Here is a 20,294-nt window from a genome sequence, read left to right on the forward strand (position 1 = left end):
AGGGATAGGGATATATATAAAATCAAGAGCCATTGTATAAAATTCTCAAAGAGCTAATTAAAAAATAAATATATATACTGTATTCATTCAACTGTAAACCTAAAAATTTACAGCCAATTTTGAAAGAGATGCAGCCTAGCTCAGAAAATTGTTATTGAATATGTCAATGCTGATGTAACGAAACGCTCTTCTTAAGTATGTGGTTATTAAATAAATAACTGGGGAAAATAATAAATAAAATATTTTAAAAATTCATATGAAAGAGCAAAAGACCCTACACAGTCAAAGCAATCCTTTGCAAAAAGAATACGGCTGGAGGCATCACCACACCTAATTTCAAATTATACCACAGAGTCATTAATAAAAACAGCATGGCCTTTGTCAAAACAGAAAGACACTGAGATAATGGAATAGCACAGAAGACCCAGACACAAACTCACACAGTTACAGCCACATGATTTTTAATCAAGATGCTAAAAATACACACTGGAAGAAAGACAGCGTCCTGAACAAATGGTATTTAGAAAGTGTATATTTACATGTAGAAGAATGAAATTATACCTGTATCTCTCATCTTTCACCAAAAATAATTCCAAATGGATCAAAGACTGGAAACTGAAACTCCAGAGGAAAAAGGAAAGAACACAGTCAAGGACTCTCTGAATAGGACTGCAGTTGCTCAGGAAATAAGGCCAAGAGCTGACAAATGGAAACTTTAAGAATTAAAACGCTTCCGTACAGCAAAAGAAGCATAAATTCAGTAAAAAGACAGTCCGCAGAATGGGAGAAAATCTTTGCCAGCTGACAGAGAATTAATATGCAGAATATACAAAGAACTCAAAAAACTAAACAACAAAGAAGCAAACTACCAAATAAAAAAATGAACTGAGAGAGACCTTTGAGTTCCGTCAGACCTGTGCTCTCCAACACCAGCAACCCCTGTCTGCCATCCAGGCTCTCAGGCTTAGCATGGGTCAGGCACCCCACTGTACCCACCAGACCTCTGAGTTTCACAAGACCTGTGAATTCCTCAACCATCATTCCCAGTATGCCATTCTAGTTCCCAGGCCTCGCTCAGGTCGCTCACCATCTGGCACCAGCGAAACTTGAGAGTCCCAAACCTCAGCATTCCATCATCCATTACAGCTCAACTGCCTAGTCTGGGTCCTGCACCTTGTGCACACAACAAAACCCCCCACTGTACCCACCAGACCTGTGAGTTCCCTGGCCCCAGCATTCCCTTGCACCAGGTTCCACTCCCCTGGGCCTCAATCTGGTCATGCCACCTTTTGCACCAACCCGACAGCTTGGTCAGATCTAAAGAACCTAGCCTGCCCTTGCTGCCAGACCCAGTCATAGCTAGGGCTGTACAGCCTGTGCATCCACCCAGATAAATCCAGTCAAAAGTTAACATTTGCACCTTTTCTTGGCTACCACCAAAATGGAATCACCTCATCCTTTCAATCAAAAACCAACACTGACCCAACCACTGCCTGTTTATCTAGCAGCCACCTCACTGCTCCAGGACCACAAGGAATCTGTCCTGGAACCTAAGGCTCAGATGTTGCACCTATCCCTAGGGAACTGAGACCACTTCCTCACCCCGCTTGCATATCAACAAAAGAGTGGGGCTATGACTGAATACCAAGCACCACTCATCTAGACAACACAGTGACAAGTTGGGACAAAGGCAAGCAAAGATCCAAACAGCAACTCAACAAAGGAGAGATCCATACCAAAAAACACCACCTACCACCAATGACATAACTCCAGATGCCTAAGTTCTAGGTTCCTTGGTGGAGGGCGGGGCATAACCAAGACAATCAAGACAATGTGTCTCCTCCAGAAATTAGTATTTCCATTGTCATGTTTTCTGAGAAAAGCAACCTAGCTGATGCACAAGACAATGATTTCAAATAGCAATCACAAATATGTTCAAGGAACTCAAAAAAGATATGGAAAGACTGAAGACCTTGAAAGCACAGTTGAATGATACAAGTAAAACAAAAGCTATGAAATTAGCATCCAATAAAGACAGAACCCTTGAACAAATATGTCCAAGGAACTCAAAGAAGATACGAATGAAAAACTGAAGACCTCGAAAGCACAGTTCATTGATAGAAGTAAAACAAAAGATATGAAATTAGAATTCAATAAAGAGATAGAAAAGCCAAACTGAAATAAAATTCCAAATGAAAAGCTCAGGTCAGACGAAAGCTCAGAGGAGAAACTCTACAATAGATTGGATCAAGTGGAAGAGATCCAATCAAATCTCAAAGATAACACAGGGAAATGGACCACTCAAGTCAATGAGATTAAGTCTATAGTAGCCTAGGAATAGAACAAGCAGAACCCCTGGGGCTGTAAAAAGAACCTACAAGGCACAGGTATAGAAGGACGAGAAGAAACAAGGCAGAAAGCAGAGAAGATGTTTTCAACAACATCAAAGAACAAAGTTTCCCAATCTAAGGAAAGACACACCTATCAAGATATAAAGGCACACACAAGACACCAGGTAGACAGGACCAAAAAGGGACTTCCCGCATTATGTAACAGTCAAACACTCAATGTACAGAACAACAACACTGAAAGATCAACTCATAGAAAGGCAGGCCCAGCTGAATAACAAGCTATTGTTTTTAATGGAGACTATGAAATCAAGAAGGGCTTGGACCCATGTCCTATGAGTCAAGAAAGAACAGAGGTGGCAACCCAACTACAATAGCCAGCAAAAATATCAGCTGTAATCAAAGGAGAAAGAAAACCTTTCCAAGATTAAAACACATTTAAGGAATTTGTGTCCACTAAACCAGTTCTACAGAGAATACTAGAAGGAATGCTTTGGTTTGAGGAGACTATTAAACACACCTAAGAGGCACAAGAAATAAACAATTCCAAAACAGTTAACCAAGAGTTTTAAGACAACACCACAACAACAAAATAACAGGAATTAATAAAACATTGGCCAATAATAATTCTCAATATTAATGGTTTCAATTTCCCAATAAAGACACATATCAGCTGATTTGATTAGAAAACAGAATCTAGTCGGGTGTGAAGGCACACACTTGTGCCTTTAATCCCAGCACTCAGGAAACAGGCCGGTGGATCTCTTATGAGTTCCGGGCCAGCCTGGTTTACACAGTGAGTTCCAGGCAGCTGGGGCTGCAGGGAGACCCTGTCTCAAAAAGACCAAAAAAAAAAGACAAAAGAGAAAAAGAAAACAGGATCCAGATCCATCTTTTTACTGCCCCCAAGAAATGTACCCCAACATCAACAATCAACACCACCTTAAAGTAAAAGGATAGAAAAAAGTATTCCAAGCAAATAAATCTAAGAAAGAAACAAGCAGGTTTATACCCATAAAGGAAAAATTCACCAAAAGGATATTACAATCCCAAACATATATACACTAAACACAAGGGTACCAATTTCATGAAAGAAACACTGTCAGATTTAAAAACATACACTGACTCCAAAAAAGTGATAGTGGGTGACTTCAACACCCCACTATCACCAGTAGACATGTCATTCAGACAAAAACTAAATAGAGAAACCCTGAATTTAAATGACATTATAAATCAAATGAACTTAACAGACATTTACAGATTACGCCCAAATACCAAAAACATTTTCTTCTCAGCAACACATAGAACTTTCTCCAAAACTGACCAAAGCAAGTATAAGCAAAAGTAGGAAAACTGAGCAACATCCTGTGACGACAGCAGACATGGGAAAAGCACATGAACTTGAGGAGATTAAACACATTACTGAGTAAAAACTGGGTCAAGAGAGAAATCAAAGACATTAAAAAAATTGTAGAACTGAATGAAAATGAAAACATAGCAAAATCTATGAGAAACAATTAAGACAGTCCTAAAGAGAAAAATCTGTATCACCAAGTACCTACATCAAAAATATGGAGATCTTATATTCTTAACTGAATGATGTACCTGAAGGTCTTAGAAAAAACAAGAACGAACAAAAAGAATAGATGGGAAGAGATAATCTAATAACAATACTCCTCAAATTATTCTGTAAAATAGAAAAGAAACAGCATCTTTTTATTAAACCAGTAGTACCCTAATACCAAAACCAAAGACCCAACAAAAAATGAAAATAATAGGCCAATCTCTCTGATGAAAATAAACACAAAAATTCTCAATAAAATGCTTGCACATTAAAAAAAAAAAGATTATCAACCATGACCAGTTGGCTTCATCCCAGAGATGCAGGGATGGTTCTGCATATATGGATCAATAAATGTAATCAACCATATAAACAGACTCAAAGACAGAAACAACATGATTATCCCATTAGACGCAGAAAAGGCCTTTGATAAATTCAACATCCATTCATAACAAAATTGATGGAGAATCCAGAAATACGGAGGACATGTAACAACATAATAAGGTAAGTACAGAACAAGCACACAACCAGCATCATGCTAAATGGAGAAAATCTCAAATCATTTCCACTAAAATCAGGAACGAGAAAAGGATGACTACTTTCCATTCCTGTTCAATACAGTGCTTGAAATCTTAGCTAGAACAGTAAGACAATAGCTAAGAAATGGAAACAACCTAAATGTCTCTCAACTGACAAATGGTTAATGAAAATGTGGTCCATCTACTCAATGGAGTTCTACTCAGCAGTAAGAAAAGATGAAATTATGAAATTTGCAGGTAAATGGATGGAGCTAGAGAGTGTTATACTAAGTGAAGAAACACAAACACAGAAAAAGCAAGAGACGTACATTCTCCCTCATTTGTGGATTGTAACACCAATCCCTTATGAGTACATAAAATCTGACGTAACACTAGGAGCCAGGTAAAGGACAAGAAACAACCTGGAAGGGGGAGAGCAGGGAACAGATGTGACCTGAGGGAGGTGGAAAAAGTGGGAGTAATGGGCATGTAGGAGATGAGGGAGGGACATGCAGGGACCATGGTGTGGGGGAGGGAGGGAAGTCGGGTAAGGAAAGGTGGCAGGAGTCAGGAGGTATTGGGGAAAGGGTGGGGATAATGGGGGCACTGTGACTAGGGAGGAAGGAGGGAAGCCTGATGGGAGAAAAAAGAGTGGAGATGAGTGAATCTCAGCTAGAGGGAAAAGTGACGTCCTAGACACCTTATGAGAAATGCACACAGATTGTCTGAACATTAATGCATATGTATACCTGGGAGCTGCTTGGCAGGGGACGCAGTACCAGGTAGAAGGGACCTCCCTTAGAGTGACAAGCATGCTGTACAGCACTCATCAAAGAAGCTTCTTTTTGAAACGGAGGCTACTGCAGAGTTGCACATCTGGTCAGGCACAGAGAACGTATGCCTGGGAGATGCCCAGTACTAGGTGGCACATCTGCAGTCAAATCTCTACAACTAAGGCTCATGGAACATAGCGGAATAAGGGGTAGAGAGAGGGCTAATGCACCCCTCAACTCTCACCAGTGAGGCTTCCATGTACATCAGACTGCAATGCACACAGAAGGCCAAAACTGGCCAAATTTTGGAGAATAAGAGACTGCAGAGTGCAGGATGGGACTCCTATACGGAACCTCACCCACCCATGGCTCAGGGACCATTGCAGAGGAGGAGGTGGAAAGATTGTAAGAGTCAGGGCTGGCTCGTGAACACAGGGAGGTGGAGGCCCCAGGCCACTGGAGGCTTGCTCATGGGAGCCTGTGGCAGCGGTGGTGTGGAGCATGGACCCATGGCAGCTCAATTAAACAAGGGCCCAAAGGGGAGGTGAGAAATAGGTGGCAGGTCAGCACTAGATGGAGAACTATTTGAGACTGATTGCTGCTGGGTAAAGGCAAGTATGATTTACACACCAACCCCTGGATGGGCTGACTAGACTCCAGTGGATGCATTTACACTGAGGACATTTGAGTACAAACACCTGAATGAGTAGGACTCAACGTGTATGGCAGAGTGCAAGGGGTTTGGTGGAGGAATGAGGGATGCATGGCTGGGGGAGGGGGTCTAGATTTGAGTGGGAAATGTTGTATGAAATTTAAAAAGCTCAATTAAAAAAAAAAATCAGTAGCCTTCCTATTCACCATCAACAAACATACCAAGAAAGAAACCAGGGAAACAATCCTATTCATGAAAGCCTCAAAATCCATAAAATATCTTGGAATAAATCTAACCAAGGAAGTGAAAGACTTGAATAATAAAAACTTTAAGACACTGAAGAAAGGAATCAAAGAAGGTATGAGAAGATACTTATGTATTGGTATGATTAATATTGTGAAAATGGCCATCCTACTAAAAGCAATTTACAGATTCAACATAATCCCCATTAAAATTCCAACATTTCATAGAAATGGAAAACAAAATCTCAAATTTCATATGGAAACACAAAACACTGAGAATAGCCCAAGCAATCTTGAACAACAGAAGAAGAGCTAGAAACATCACCATCCCTGATTTCATTATACTACAGAGCTATAGTAATAACAGCATGGTACTGGCATTAAAGCAGACACAATGATCACTGGAATCGAACTGAGATTTCATTTCACATACTTACATCCACCTGAATTTTTTTGTTCGTTAATTTGTTTTTGTTTTTGAGACAGGGTCTCACTGTAGTCCCAGCTGGCCTAGAACTCACTATATAGAACAGGCTGGCCTCAATCTCAGAGAACCACCTACATCTGCCTCCTGAGTGTTGGAATTAAAGGTGCACACCACCATACTGGTCAGCCACCTGATTTTTGACAAAGGAGGAAAAAAACAGCATGGCCAACAAATGGTGCTGGTCAAACCAGACAGCGACATGTAAAAGAATGAAACTAGATCCTCATCACTCATCATGCACAAAATTCAACTCCAAAATCAGCGTAAGAGCCAAGACCCTGAATCTGATAGAGGAGAAAAAAAGGGCACACTCTAGAACTTACAGGCTCAGGAAAGTACTTTCTGAATACAAGCCCAACAGTGCAGGCATGAAGACCAGTAACTGACAAATGGGACCTCATGAAACTACAAAGCTTCTGTACAGCAGAGACCATATGGAATATATTGCTTCTGGGAAGACAGACCTTCCACATCTCCCATATTAAAGATAGTAAAAATATATTCCATTTTCTTTATCACTGTCTTACCCTGTTTCACATCAAGGAACTGTTAATATGGTTATTCAGCTTAAAAGAAGTAAAACCATAAATCTGATAACAAATTTCTAGACACATTTTAACTGAACAATAATGCCTCATATTATATTTCATTCAGTACTCCAAAATTATCTGTGCTTTTTGGGGGATGGTGGGGGGAGGTGAGAGTTGGTAAAGGAACCCAGGGCCTTGCACATGGTAGGCAAGTACTTTAACACTAAGCTACGTCCCCAGCCCTCAAAATTATTTCTGAATTACATCAAATAGAATTTTGTGTTCTTGTATAACAAGAAAGAATATGTTTTTCCTTACCAATTCATACTCATCAAACAGCTGTATGAGGGACGGTGGTATGAACATATGAAAACCCTGTAGAAAAGCATTGATCTGAGGCTGAATGGCTCTCGTCATTCGAAGTTCAGTAACAAGCTGGACATACTCCGCCTATTAAAAAGAAGTTTTTATGATGATTACTTTTAAATATCGCACAGCTACGCCAATGTTAATACAATCACTTCTCATTTAAGAGGTGATGGTTCAGAATGAATTTGGCACAAATATTCACATTTCAGCAAACCAGTTAACTCTCATTCACTAAAATGTTCCGACTAAAATCTTCACAATTACACCCATGACCTCTTATACATTATTGGTGGCATTGGATTTGCCTTTAAAAAAAAAAATACTCTTGGGGCTAGAGAGATGGCTCAGTAATTAAGAGCACAGTGGCTGCTCTTACAGAGGACCCAAGTTTGATTCCCAGAACCCACATGGCAGCTAAAGTCATTCATAACTACAGGTTCAGGGGATCGGGCACCCTCTTCTGACCTCTGCGGGCACTGCGTGACATGGGTACACTTCATACATGCAGGCAATACACTCATACACACTCATACACACACACACACACATACACACACACACACACATACACACACACACACACACACACACAGAGTAAAAGTAATAAGTATTTTAAAAAATACTCTCCATCTGACTTTGTCTTACTTCACTCTAACACACAAACATTCTCTCTCAACTGGACTACTGCAACACCTAATCCATTTCCATTTTACCCCTGGATTGCTGCTTCTCCATGGATTTAAAATACATAGATTACACACATTAAGATCACACAGTCCTCCTTAAAACCCTACAACAACTTCCTGTGAGTTGAGATCCCCATGGGCTTCCTGGTCTGAAAGGCCCTGGATAATCTGTTCTCTACTTATTGCTAACAGCATAGCCTTCCATTCTTCCCCTAGCTTGCCCATTCAATTCTTCTATGGCTGTTCCCCAAACATAAGCCTGTTCAGGCCACAATGTCTTTATACTTACAGGCCTTTCTGAATAAAATATCTCATTGGAATGTAATTTGGCAAAAGGGTTTTTTGGGTTTTTGTTTTTTATCAGCAAAGTATCTCCAGCACCAATAAGTAGCTCCTACTTTGCTAGTGTTCAGTATGTGATACAGTGAAGGCATGCATTCATCATCTACTTAGTGTATACTTGGAACTTAGCTAATTTTTCCATAGCCAGTTCAGTTCTAAGTTAAAGTAAGTTATTCTCACAAACTTTCATTTTAATCTATTTTATTTTTTATTTTTACTTTATTTTCTTCATTTTTTCTTCTTTTGAGATAGGGTCTCACTAAGTAGCCCAGTATTACCTTAAACTTGCAATTCTCCTGCCTCGGTTTCCTGAACATTAGAATTACAAACATTTTATTTTAAGCCACATTTTCACCATAGAAAATAGAATCACTTAAAATTCAGCTGGTAATAAAAAAAGGTATTTTGCCACAGACCAAAATGAATTATCATGTGTATCATTTATACATTTTCTATAAATGCTTCTAAGTCAGACTTTGTAAGTTTACAAAAATATACTGTGTGTGATCTATACAGTTTCCACAACCAGGAAGGATTACTCTACATACAAATGGAGAAAGCCTTCTCTAGTCTCCTTCCTTTATGTTTTGGCACTAATCTGGTGGGCGTGTGCTGCTTTTGTTTTTGTTTTTGTTTTTAAGGCACACTGAGCTAGCAAGTTGTATATGACTATGAATTCCTCATGGCTCTTCACTACAGAAGTGTTACAGTAGATTCCTCAAGATTCTCCCCAAACTCTATTTGGCAAATTATGCGATCTGAAACAAGAAAAGCTGCCGCCTCTGGTTTCCAACCCACTGCCATTTCTGAATCTACTTCTTACCACTCAAAGGGTTTTTTCTACAGCAGGAATTAATCAGTTATTACCAGTTTTATCTAGGCAATTATTTTAAAGATTAAAATGTGTACCAAATAGCCAAACACAACATATATTAAATTTCCAAAATTTAATTCAAGAAATTATGTGTCCATGTATTTATAAGACATCTGCAAGTGATCACAGTAGTAAACTGTCACTAGCACTCCATTGTCTTTTTAGTTTATGTCTGTTCTCACTAAAACTGTTCACTGAATGTATTAAAATTTTTCTGCCCCATTCATTATTTATACCTTTATATGCTTAAGGTGCTATTTGAGACCCTATTTTCCCTAAACAATAATTATTTTCTCCTGAGAGGTTTTGATTTTACAATCTTATTCAATAACTATTATTCAATAACTACTGTTCAAGACCTTATCAAATTATGAAGCATGGGGACCAGAGAGATGGCTCAATGGATAAGCATGCTTGCTGTATAAGCATGAGGTGCTGAGTTCAGATCCTAGCACACAGGCAAAACACTGGGCATGGCCGCACACATATCTGTAACCCCCAGTCCTATGGAGGATTGAGACAAGATCACTGGGGCTTGCTGCACCACCAACCTAACTGGTTCAGGGAGAGAACCTGTCTTATGGGATTAAGGTAGAGCGACAGAGAAGGACACATAGTATCATCCTCTGGCCTCTGGGAACCACCTCAACATATGCATATACCAACTTAAATACATTTACCAACTTTTAAAAAATACACAATATGGGGCTGGAGAGATGGCTCAACAGTTAAGAGCACTGACTGCTCTTGCAGAAGACCCAGGTTCGATTTCCAGCACCCACATGGCAGCTACAGACCATCCTTAACTCCAGTTCCAGGGGAATCCGAAGCCCTCTTCTGACCTCCATGGCATTGCACAACACAGGTGCACTCACATACATGTAGGCAATACACTCATACACATAAAATAAAAACATAATAAATAAAATATTTCTTAAAAATACACATTTTTTTTCAATATGAGGCATGGAAATATTTTTAGTTGCTCAAGTGAACTCTACCTGCTTTAATTATATTTCGTATCTATCAACATAGTATACATCCTATTATTTCCTCATACATTTTATTTTTAATTAATTTTTATAAGTATACTATTCTTTCCTCACATTTATCTTCTATGGCATTCTAATATTATTTTCCACATTTCAGAAAACGAGGCTATAACTACCAGATGCTGATTTGTGAAAATCAGCTCCTTCATATCTCAATTTCCACACTAAGTTAACTTATATGCTAACAAATCTTGGTATAAATTTTTTTAAGGGAGAGATGGTTCAGTAGTTAAGAACGCTGGTTGTTCTTGCAGAAGACCCAGGTTCAAATCCCAGCACCCACACGGCATCTAACGGCTGTCCGTAATTCCAGTTCCAGGGAATCCGACAGCCTCTTCTGTCCTCCACAGGCATTGCAGGACACGGGTGCACTTTACCTACATGCAGGCAATACACACATACACATTAAAAAAAATAAATAAATAATGAAAAAAGAAAATGAAAAGGCTCAATTTTTTATGAGAAATGTTTACATGAGAAAGTTTAAAATTTATTAACATATTAGCCAAGGGTGATATCACATACCTGTAAAACTAGCACTTGGGTGAGTTGGAGGCGGTATGACTATCACGGTTTGAGACCAGTTTAGGTCTCACAGTGAGTTCAAGGCTACCAAGATCTTATCTCAAAAAAAGAAAAAAAAGAAAAGAAAAGCCAGGCATGGTGGAGCACACCTTTAGTCCCAGCACTCAGGAGAGGCAGGCGGGTCTCTGTGAGTTCAAGGCCAGCCCGGTCTACATAGTGAGTTCCAGGACAGCTGGAGTTACAGGGAGACCTGTCTCAAAAAGACCCCCCCCCAAAAAAAACACAACAACCAAATTACTAACATATTTATGATTCATCTATGTTATGTTATTATCAATCATAATCATTACAAAATTCTATAATCAACTGAGCAACTGGTTAAATAAAAACATATATTACACTTAGAAAACCAGTTTCAAGAGCCTTACTAACCCCGTATTCCAGCCTGAGAATGAATGAATGTGACCCTTGCAGTCAACATCATTTATAATTATTTATCTATTGTTTTCCTCTGCTCTACATTTCAGTGAAAGACAGAAATGCAAAATAACTGATAAAATAAGTATTCATAAGTATTCGGGGCTAGAGAGATAGCTCAGCAGTTAAGAATACTTATTGCTCTTGCAAAGGACCCAGACTAGGTTCCTAGCAAACACATGGGCACTAACAAGTATTTGTAACTGCAGATCCAGGGGGATCCCATGCCCTATTCTGGCTTCCATGGGCATCAGGCATACACATGGTGCACTTACATATAAGCAGGCAAAACACACATACATATAAAATAAAAACAAATAAAATCTTAAAAAATAAGTATTAAAAAATCCTAAACCTTTTCATACAATTGTATGATACGTAGCAATGTGCATAACCCCTTCCTACTATTTTTTGTATGATTTTGTTTAGGTTTTTTATTTTTATTTTTTTCATATATTTTAATCATGTACCTGAAGGCTATTTAACAAGAAACAGAGTGCCAGAAAGGAGAAACCTCCCTTCCAGTTGTTGGTCAGGGGAGTCCACAAGGCTCCAAAAATGACAGAGGCTATTGCCGCAGCCCTTGATTACCTCCCAGAACTTGAAAGTAAGACCCTATTGCTGAAAACAGGACATACTTTGGACATAGGACTTGGAGCAATGGAGCTGGAAGCCTCTTCCCCGAAGACAAGTTCTCATAGTTGTGGAGGACACTATGCAAGCTTAATATCCACAACAATGACCAGCACAGCAAACTGTATTGATACAGTAGTGGCACTTTCATCTTGGGGGTAATCAACAGTGATCTAATTGAACTTAGAGCCCGCTCAACAAGAAGGAACTCGTATGTGGCCCTATAAACACAGCCAAATACACAGAGCTGGAGCAGTCATAGATCCTAGAAAAAAACCTACATCTGTCACATTCGTAGACAAACATAATTTCTGACTATATGCTAAATATGGGTTCTTATATTCACAGACAAGTATACCAGTCACCACTCATCAAATAAGCTTCTTTTGGAAGAGAATGAGTCTAGTACAAAGTTCCACAACTGGTCACACACAGAGAATACGTGTCTGTGAGATGCCCAACCTTAAGTGACACACCAACAATGAAACCCTACACCTAAGGCTCATGGAACACAGCGGAACAAGTGGTAGAAAGAACACTAATGCATCTTTCAACATTTACCAGGAAAGTTCCTCATGCAACAAAGGGCGATGAAAACAGAAGGCCACAAAAGACCAAAGTGTAAAGAACAGACGACTTCAGAGTGTGTGTCCCTGGACCAGACTCCTATATTAAACCTCATCTACTCAGGGCCCAGGGACCATTGCAGAAGAGAAGGCAGAAAGATCTGAAGAGCCGAGGTGGTGCACGACCATAAAACAGAATCTTACAGGCTCCTGAGAACTTGCTCATATGAACTTACAGCAATAGTGTCAGCATGCACAAGACCCATGCAAACTCAATCAGATAAAACCCAGCATAGAACTGCGGAAATGGGCAGCAGGCCCCAACCTTAGCTGAGGAATTATTGGCGGCTGATAACTGCTGGGTGAGGGAGAGCTGATCTTTAAAGGAGTGACTGACAGGCTGAACAGACTCCAGTGGATGAACCCACACCTAGACATCTGAGTACAAACTTGACTCAATAGGCCTTAACATCTTAGAATGAGTGAAATCCCGACGGCAGGCTATAGGGGTAGGAAGTCCATATAGGGGAGGTCTAATATGTATTGTCATATTAAGAATATCTGAAGGAGTGAAGAATTTGTCCACTGGATATAGTATTCTCATGTAACAATGAAGTATATGGGGGTTTTGCCGAAATGTAATCACTTGCTTAACCAGGAATTTATGACTTCATCACCCTTAACTGAGAGCAGGTCTTCAGTATAAAATAAAACAGTAAATGTTACGTTTATAGAATACTGAGGCTCAATGAGTTGTTAAAAATGTGACCATGTATTTTGGCCCCTTTAAAAATAACTATTTTACTAAATCTATGATTTACAAATTATGATTTTCAATAGTCAAATTTAAAACAAATGTCAAGATTTTATAATAATGTGTACCGATGGCACATAATAAATCAAAAACAAGTTAAAACTTAATAAACTTAAAAGGATAATTATAACCAAGAAGTGAGATTTACTGGAACCTGAGAGCAGTTACAAAGTTTAAACACCTGGATTTCTTCTCTTCTGCATTAAAAATCTTTAACCTGGGGCCGAGGAGATGCTTCCACGCTACATAAGCACGAGGACCTGAGTTCAGATCCCTGGAACCCAAGTAAAAGCCAGGCATGGAGTTGTGCATATGAAACACCAGCCTTGGACCAGGGGATAAGCACAGGTGGATCCAAGGGGCTTGTTGGTCAGCAAATACAGCAGAAAAGGTGAACTATGGGTTCAGCGAGAGAATTCATCTTAAGAAACAAAAAATAAGGTGGAGAAGACAATCTAACACCAACCTCTGGCCTCCACATGGGCCTGCATTGGAGACAACACATTGCACACACATGCGTGCATCATGTACATAAACTCAAATTTTAAAAACGCTTTAATATCTAACTTTAAAAATGTTTTTTTTATTTATGTGCATGAGTGTATTGCCTTTTGAAACATAAAATACTGATCTTCATTAAGCTTATATTTCCAATCAAATTTTTCAAAATGCAAATACCCAATTTACACAATCAATTGAATAGGGTCCTAGACTGCTTCATGAACAACCTTAACAGAGCTATCACAATACTGAAATGATCCTTTCTAATTCAAAGTTTGAAAGTTGACAGCTTTGTTAAATACTTTCATCTACTAGGAAAAAATAAAGTAAGTTTTTCTAGTAAATGCCAGAATAATTTAGAGAAACTGGCAGTCAGGGTCAAATTAGAAAAATGGGCTAAGGTAAAAATCTGGATACTCACTTTGTTACTTTGTGTCACAAGAATACTTCCACCCCCAGGTTTCAAAGGCACCTCTTCCATTGCTCCAAACACATCGGTCTCAACAGAAAAAGTCAGTTCCAGACCTAGATCACTAATATCATTATCTAAAATCCATTGCAAGTTTTTGGCATATTCTGGATCAATGGATGCTACATCTTGGTAATTTACAGGAATACCTAAAAATGCAAAAATAGAGGAGTTACAATGTACATGCTTTGGCCTTCCTTGTTTAATGGTAAAATACTGCCATCTACAGATACTTTGAAAAACTGCAAAATATAATCCAATGCCGCATGTTTTGAATGGATGCTAACTCCTAAATCTAGAGGTCTATTACGCTAACCAATGTTTCTTCTACATCTTTACATCTTTAAGTCTTTCTTGGACACAGTTACTTAAGAAGCTGTTATAAGCTCCAAAATTGCCAATTACCTTAAGTATACTCATACTAAAATGTATTCTAAACACACACTAAAATGGAAAAGGAAAAAAGTCTTTTAGACAAAGATGTCTTTTGTTTTTGTTTTTGTTTTTTTTTTAAAGTATGTCATCCTTCTCCTCCCCTGGTCCCCAAATATCTTCAGAACACAGATAGCCTCTAATCAGAATATTAATTATTTCAACCAAAATGAAAATGCTTATCTATTAGTTTTCTCTAAAAGCTGTAAGGAAAATATAAATGTCTACAGAAGCAATAAGAAACTCATACCAAGAATGTGCTTGTAGAATGATCGTGTAAAGTAAATATTGACCAACTGCCTGTGGTTCAAAGCTAATCCCAAAATCTGTCCAGCAAACCGGAAATAGTTCAGGTGATCAGGATTCACATAGGAGTTGCTATTAGGCTGAAAAGTTGTTCCTATTGAAATGAATATAAAATAATAAGAATATATATGCAGAAGAGAAATCATTTCAATGTACATAAATTCACATATAACTAAGCAAAGCTAAGGTAACCATGCAAACTTCTACAGGAATGTTCTTTGTAGAATAAAGAAACAGGCAGTAGAACTGGAAGTATAGAAAATAACCACTAATTCCCACATACTTATTAGGGAAATGTCTGGATAGAAAGTTACAAAATAGTTTTGATGATAGTCACTGGAAGAACATTAAAGACACTCTGGTAAACTAATAAGAGATTATACACAGTTCACACATGCACACACGCATGCAAACACATTTTCCTAGGCAGTGTAGCAATAACTATTAGGCTGTAAACTCAGGTAGACTTCATTCATTTATACATGCCAGTACCACAAGAACTCACTAGATTTTGCACAATAAGAAACAGAACACAATGGGAATAACTGTTCTTAAGTAATAGACCCAGTCACTAAATGTAATGCTTGTCAACAATCAGAATATAAGCTGTCTAAAACTCATCCAATTCTTTCACATGGCAAATAATCAAGCTGAAACCATTACTATTAAAATGAAAGTAAAAATAGCAAGGGTAATGGTTACTGACAACTGTCAAAATCCACATATTCATGATTCCATTTTTATGAAATATCTAGAATAAACAAATTTAGAACAGAGTTCAAATTAATTATTATATGAGGGGAGGCTGAATCAATGGTAAAGAGTTTATGTCTGGGCTAATACGAAAAGTCTAGAATTAAAACTTGGTGATGATCTTACAACACAGTAAATGTTCTTAATGCCAACAAATTGTATACTTTCAAATGGCTTCACTGGCGAATATTCTGTTATATAGTTTACCACAAAAAGCCTTCCAAAAAAACTCAACTTTAAGTCTCCCTCCCTACTTTTTCCATAATGACCATTAACTTGGGTTATAAATTCACTCATTCAGCCATTATTATATAATGCCCTCATGCTATATCTCCTCTTCTAGGCACCAAGACTAAAATAAAGAATCGTGAATAAATCTAATGAAACAGCATCAAAGAAAAAGTGGGCAAGCTGCCAGGCATGATGGCACACACCTTTAATTCCAGCATAGGGAGGCAGAAGCAATCGACTCTCTATGAAATGGAGACCAGCCTGCTGTACATAGTGAGTTCTAGGAGAGCTGGGGCTACAGAGAGGTTCTGTCTCAAATAATTAAGGTAGGCAAGTATTCAAAAATGAAATGTTTGGTCACTCTGGAATATTTATTTTGACAATAATTCACTTTGCACTTTCACAGATCTTTGATTTGTCCGTTTAACACTGGATTAAAACTGATATGACTTGTTTGCTTAGGTATAAAGGAACAAATTTGGAAGGTTATGGTTGAATGAATTAAACAAGCATGTGAAGCTTATCATTTACTCTTAGTACCTCTGAGAAAAATTCCCTATCACAAGGCAAGACTAGATGTCAACAACTAGAAGCAAAGCTTTGGAGATAAGACTTCAAAGACAGACATAACCATAATTCCAAAACTATTCTAAAAATAATCACAAATATTTTACCCATTCAGATAATTAGTGCTTAGGGTTACAGATGAACCAGCAAAGAACTTTGATGACTCCACGTTCTTTCCCTACCTCTGTATATAATTCCTTCACTATCTAATAACTTTTTGAGAAATCAGAGTTCTTGAAAAAAATAGATAAGGATAAATTAAAAGAAAATAAAAATAGCAAAAAGGCAAAAGACGTCAGGAAAAAAAGTTTTCACTTGAAAACTGCTTAAAACAGAATGTAAATTTTATGTTAAATTTTCAGTTTAAACACAGCTGTAACCCTGACAGCTTAAGTTTTACTATGAAAAACTGTTTTTAACTCAGGCTAGAAAGATAGCTCAGCTAATTAAGAGCACTTCCTGCTCTTCCACAGGACTGGATGGAGTTCACTTCCAATGCAGGATGGCTCACAACCACCTATCAACTACAGCTCCAGGGGATCCCACGCCTGAGGCTTCCACAGTCACTTGTAGTCATAATGCACATACTCACACACATACACACAGATAATTAAAAATAATAAAAATAAATCTAATGAAACAAACTATTCATATATATATGGCTTATTGGAATTATTTTTCAAGAAATAGTGAAATTTTTTTCAAGAAGGAAATCCTATTGCACAAGAAAATTTCATTTTCAAAAATAAAAGTAACAGCATCTAATATTATTTCATGCTTTCCATGAGCCAGGCACTAGGCTAACCATTTTCATGTATCAGTTAACAGAATTCTTACCCTAATACAGATTATTACCATTTTCAAATGAGGAATCTGAGGTTCAGAAAGGTTAAGTTCTTGGCCCAACATCACACCAAAAAATGTAGGCGAGCCAGGGTTCACTCCTAGTATAATCACAAAGGCCAAACTCTTAAACTACTATTTACACTGCTTCTCTATCTTAATTTGATTAGAAAATAAGTTTTTAAACAATTAGATATTAGGTCTACCTAACCATTCTCCACATCAAGAATTCTTAAATCCCAAATGTACTTCCTTAATGACAGCTACACCTAATAACATAAAAATAATTCACCTCAGTTTTAAGTTATTAATACCATGACCCCAAGAGAAAACTTATATGAACTGCAAAATGAACAAACAAATTGATGCACGAACTCTGTGTTATTAGAAAGTACCTCTAATAATGACCACATATGCAACCAAATTGACTCAGAATAAGGAACTATATAGAAAACAAATAAATCTAAAATATGTTAACCCTGCCTGTAAAATTAGGCCCAAGTAATTAAATCTGGTGCTTCATTAAACTTGTCATAAAAATTCCAAACACACCAAACTGAACTCAGTAAACAATGAAACACTACAGGGTTAAAGCAGGAAGTCGCACATTCCTAAGTCATTTCAATCACTCTAGGGATACCAGGGGAGCTACTACTCAGATGAATGCCTGCAGCCTCCCAGCTTCACCAGAGGCCACCCCTGGGTGACTCCCTGAACTCTTCTTATTAAATCAAGATTAGTTGCTACTTTTGATGGAAGTAGTCAGAAGTTACAATTAATAAGATATTCTCTTCTCTCAAAAGAGTATAAACACTGGGGAAAGAAAATATTTTCAGGAAAAACAAGCAACTATAAAAGCATTTGAAAACTGAAATCCCATCTTCACCTCAAATATATCTTTATTGTTATCCCTCAAATATACCTCACAAAATGAGTTGGTGACCATTTCCACCTAGTTTACAATATCAAATTATAACTATATAAGCTGCAAGTACCATTTCCACAGTTATTTTTATATATTATATGGTAAAGTAAGTGCTTTTAAGTTGCCTGATTCTGATCTCTCTCTCTCTTTTTATTATGATCTCTTAAAAGGACTAAAATTAAAGTTAGTATGCATAAAGAGTCAAGATAGAACATCACAATTTTCAGACTTTGGTTTTTTTATGATTAATAAATTTCACTGGAAATGCAAATGTGTCTAGCAAATTTTTGTTTCCAAATATTCCTTTTAAACCCATCTAGTAGCAAGACCATTTTATGAAAGAAATATTAACTTAAAAAAAAAATAACGGGGCTGGAGAGATGGATCAGCAGTTAAGAGCTGACTGCTCTTGCAGAGGACCCGGGTTCGAGTCCCAGTACCCACATGATGGCTACGAACCGTCCTTAACTCCAGTTCCAGGGGACTCTGACGCCCTCTTCTGACCTCCACGGCATTGTGTGCATGATACGGGTGCACTCACATGCATGCAGGCAATACACTCATACACATAGAATAAAATAACAAAAAATTTAAAAAGTAACAGTAATACAGTAAAGGGCTAATTCTTAATTAAGTAAAGTTTAAAGTTCTGAAGAGAACTTCCTCAGGCCCTTGAGACAAGTATTTAAAAACCAATCATTTAAAGAACACTATACTAAATTCCATTTATGATTTTATTGTTCATTAGCTATGGGAAGGGAGATAAAATTCTGAACTTCAATTTCTCTTCTATGATAGGAGACACACCACCTAGACAATACAGCTACTGTAGGAACCAAAGACAAAAATGCACTAAAGTAGCTTGATAAATATGATGGTCCCAGAAAAAGTCTAGACCACACAACTTACCATCTGCTGACTGGGTAAACAATGCATAATCAGGATTGACTATCTCATTAGATAGAATATCAAACCACTCACGTACAACACCTTGACCCTGCATTCAAGAAAATAAAATTTAGCATCAACAAAAATATACATTTAGACATATTTAAGTAACAAATTTTGAATATTTCATTTATCAAATGAGTATTAAATGTATTTAAGTGTGTTCTGCTCTTTTATGTACAGTGATTTCTGCATTACTTATTTTTATACCCACCATGCCTTCCTCTCCATGGAACCGTACAGCAATCCCCTGCTTTAGTTTTGCACAATTTGCTTTTGACACAATTTCACAGCTACTCCTAAAAATAGAATCTAAATATGTAGCAATGGTTAATTTTAATTATTAAAATTTACAATACCAACTACTTTGTGGCTCATATATCTATCACAGTTTCTTTGTTAGACATACCTCTGTGAATCAGGAGAATATCATTTTCACTCACTGGCCTATGTACCATGTCCGAATCTGGCTGTCCTGAGTGCAAATGTTCATAGAACCATTCACAGCGATCTTTAAATGGCTACCACAAAAAAAAAAAAGACAGTAAAACATGTTAGCAGTATTTCAACAACCTAATTACCAGATTAGAAAAAAAAATTACATTCATTCTTAGATCTTTATTCACAATAAATAATTATAATGTTCTAACCTTTCAATAAACATTCACAAAGAGGCAGATCTTAGCTAATTAATACTTTAGCAACCTAATGCACTTTTTAAAATTCATGCTCTCAACAAGAATTGATGAATTACATACAGAACTTAGTATCAGATACGTAACAACATATTTACCCAGGTCCTCTGCAAGAGCAGCAAATATTCCCTAACCACTGAACCATCTCTCTGGCCCTTCAGAAACTAATCTTTTG

General features: G+C 37.6%; 1 protein-coding gene across 1 annotated transcript in view; it reads right to left on the reverse strand.

Annotated features, from left to right (window-relative positions):
- Hace1 (HECT domain and ankyrin repeat containing E3 ubiquitin protein ligase 1) overlaps positions 1 to 20,294 on the reverse strand; it is a gene marked incomplete in the record, with an annotated part of 114,738 nt that overhangs the window by 20,365 nt on the left and 74,079 nt on the right. The window contains 6 exon segments of the mRNA XM_029554645.1: positions 7,430 to 7,561; positions 14,372 to 14,568; positions 15,102 to 15,251; positions 19,386 to 19,473; positions 19,639 to 19,736; positions 19,834 to 19,945. Of these exon segments, the coding sequence (XP_029410505.1) occupies positions 7,430 to 7,561; positions 14,372 to 14,568; positions 15,102 to 15,251; positions 19,386 to 19,473; positions 19,639 to 19,736; positions 19,834 to 19,945 (777 nt within the window).

Source organism: Nannospalax galili, unplaced genomic scaffold, assembly GCF_000622305.1.
Source record: "Nannospalax galili isolate Female #2095 unplaced genomic scaffold, S.galili_v1.0 scaffold324, whole genome shotgun sequence".
Lineage (NCBI taxonomy): Eukaryota > Metazoa > Chordata > Mammalia > Rodentia > Spalacidae > Nannospalax > Nannospalax galili.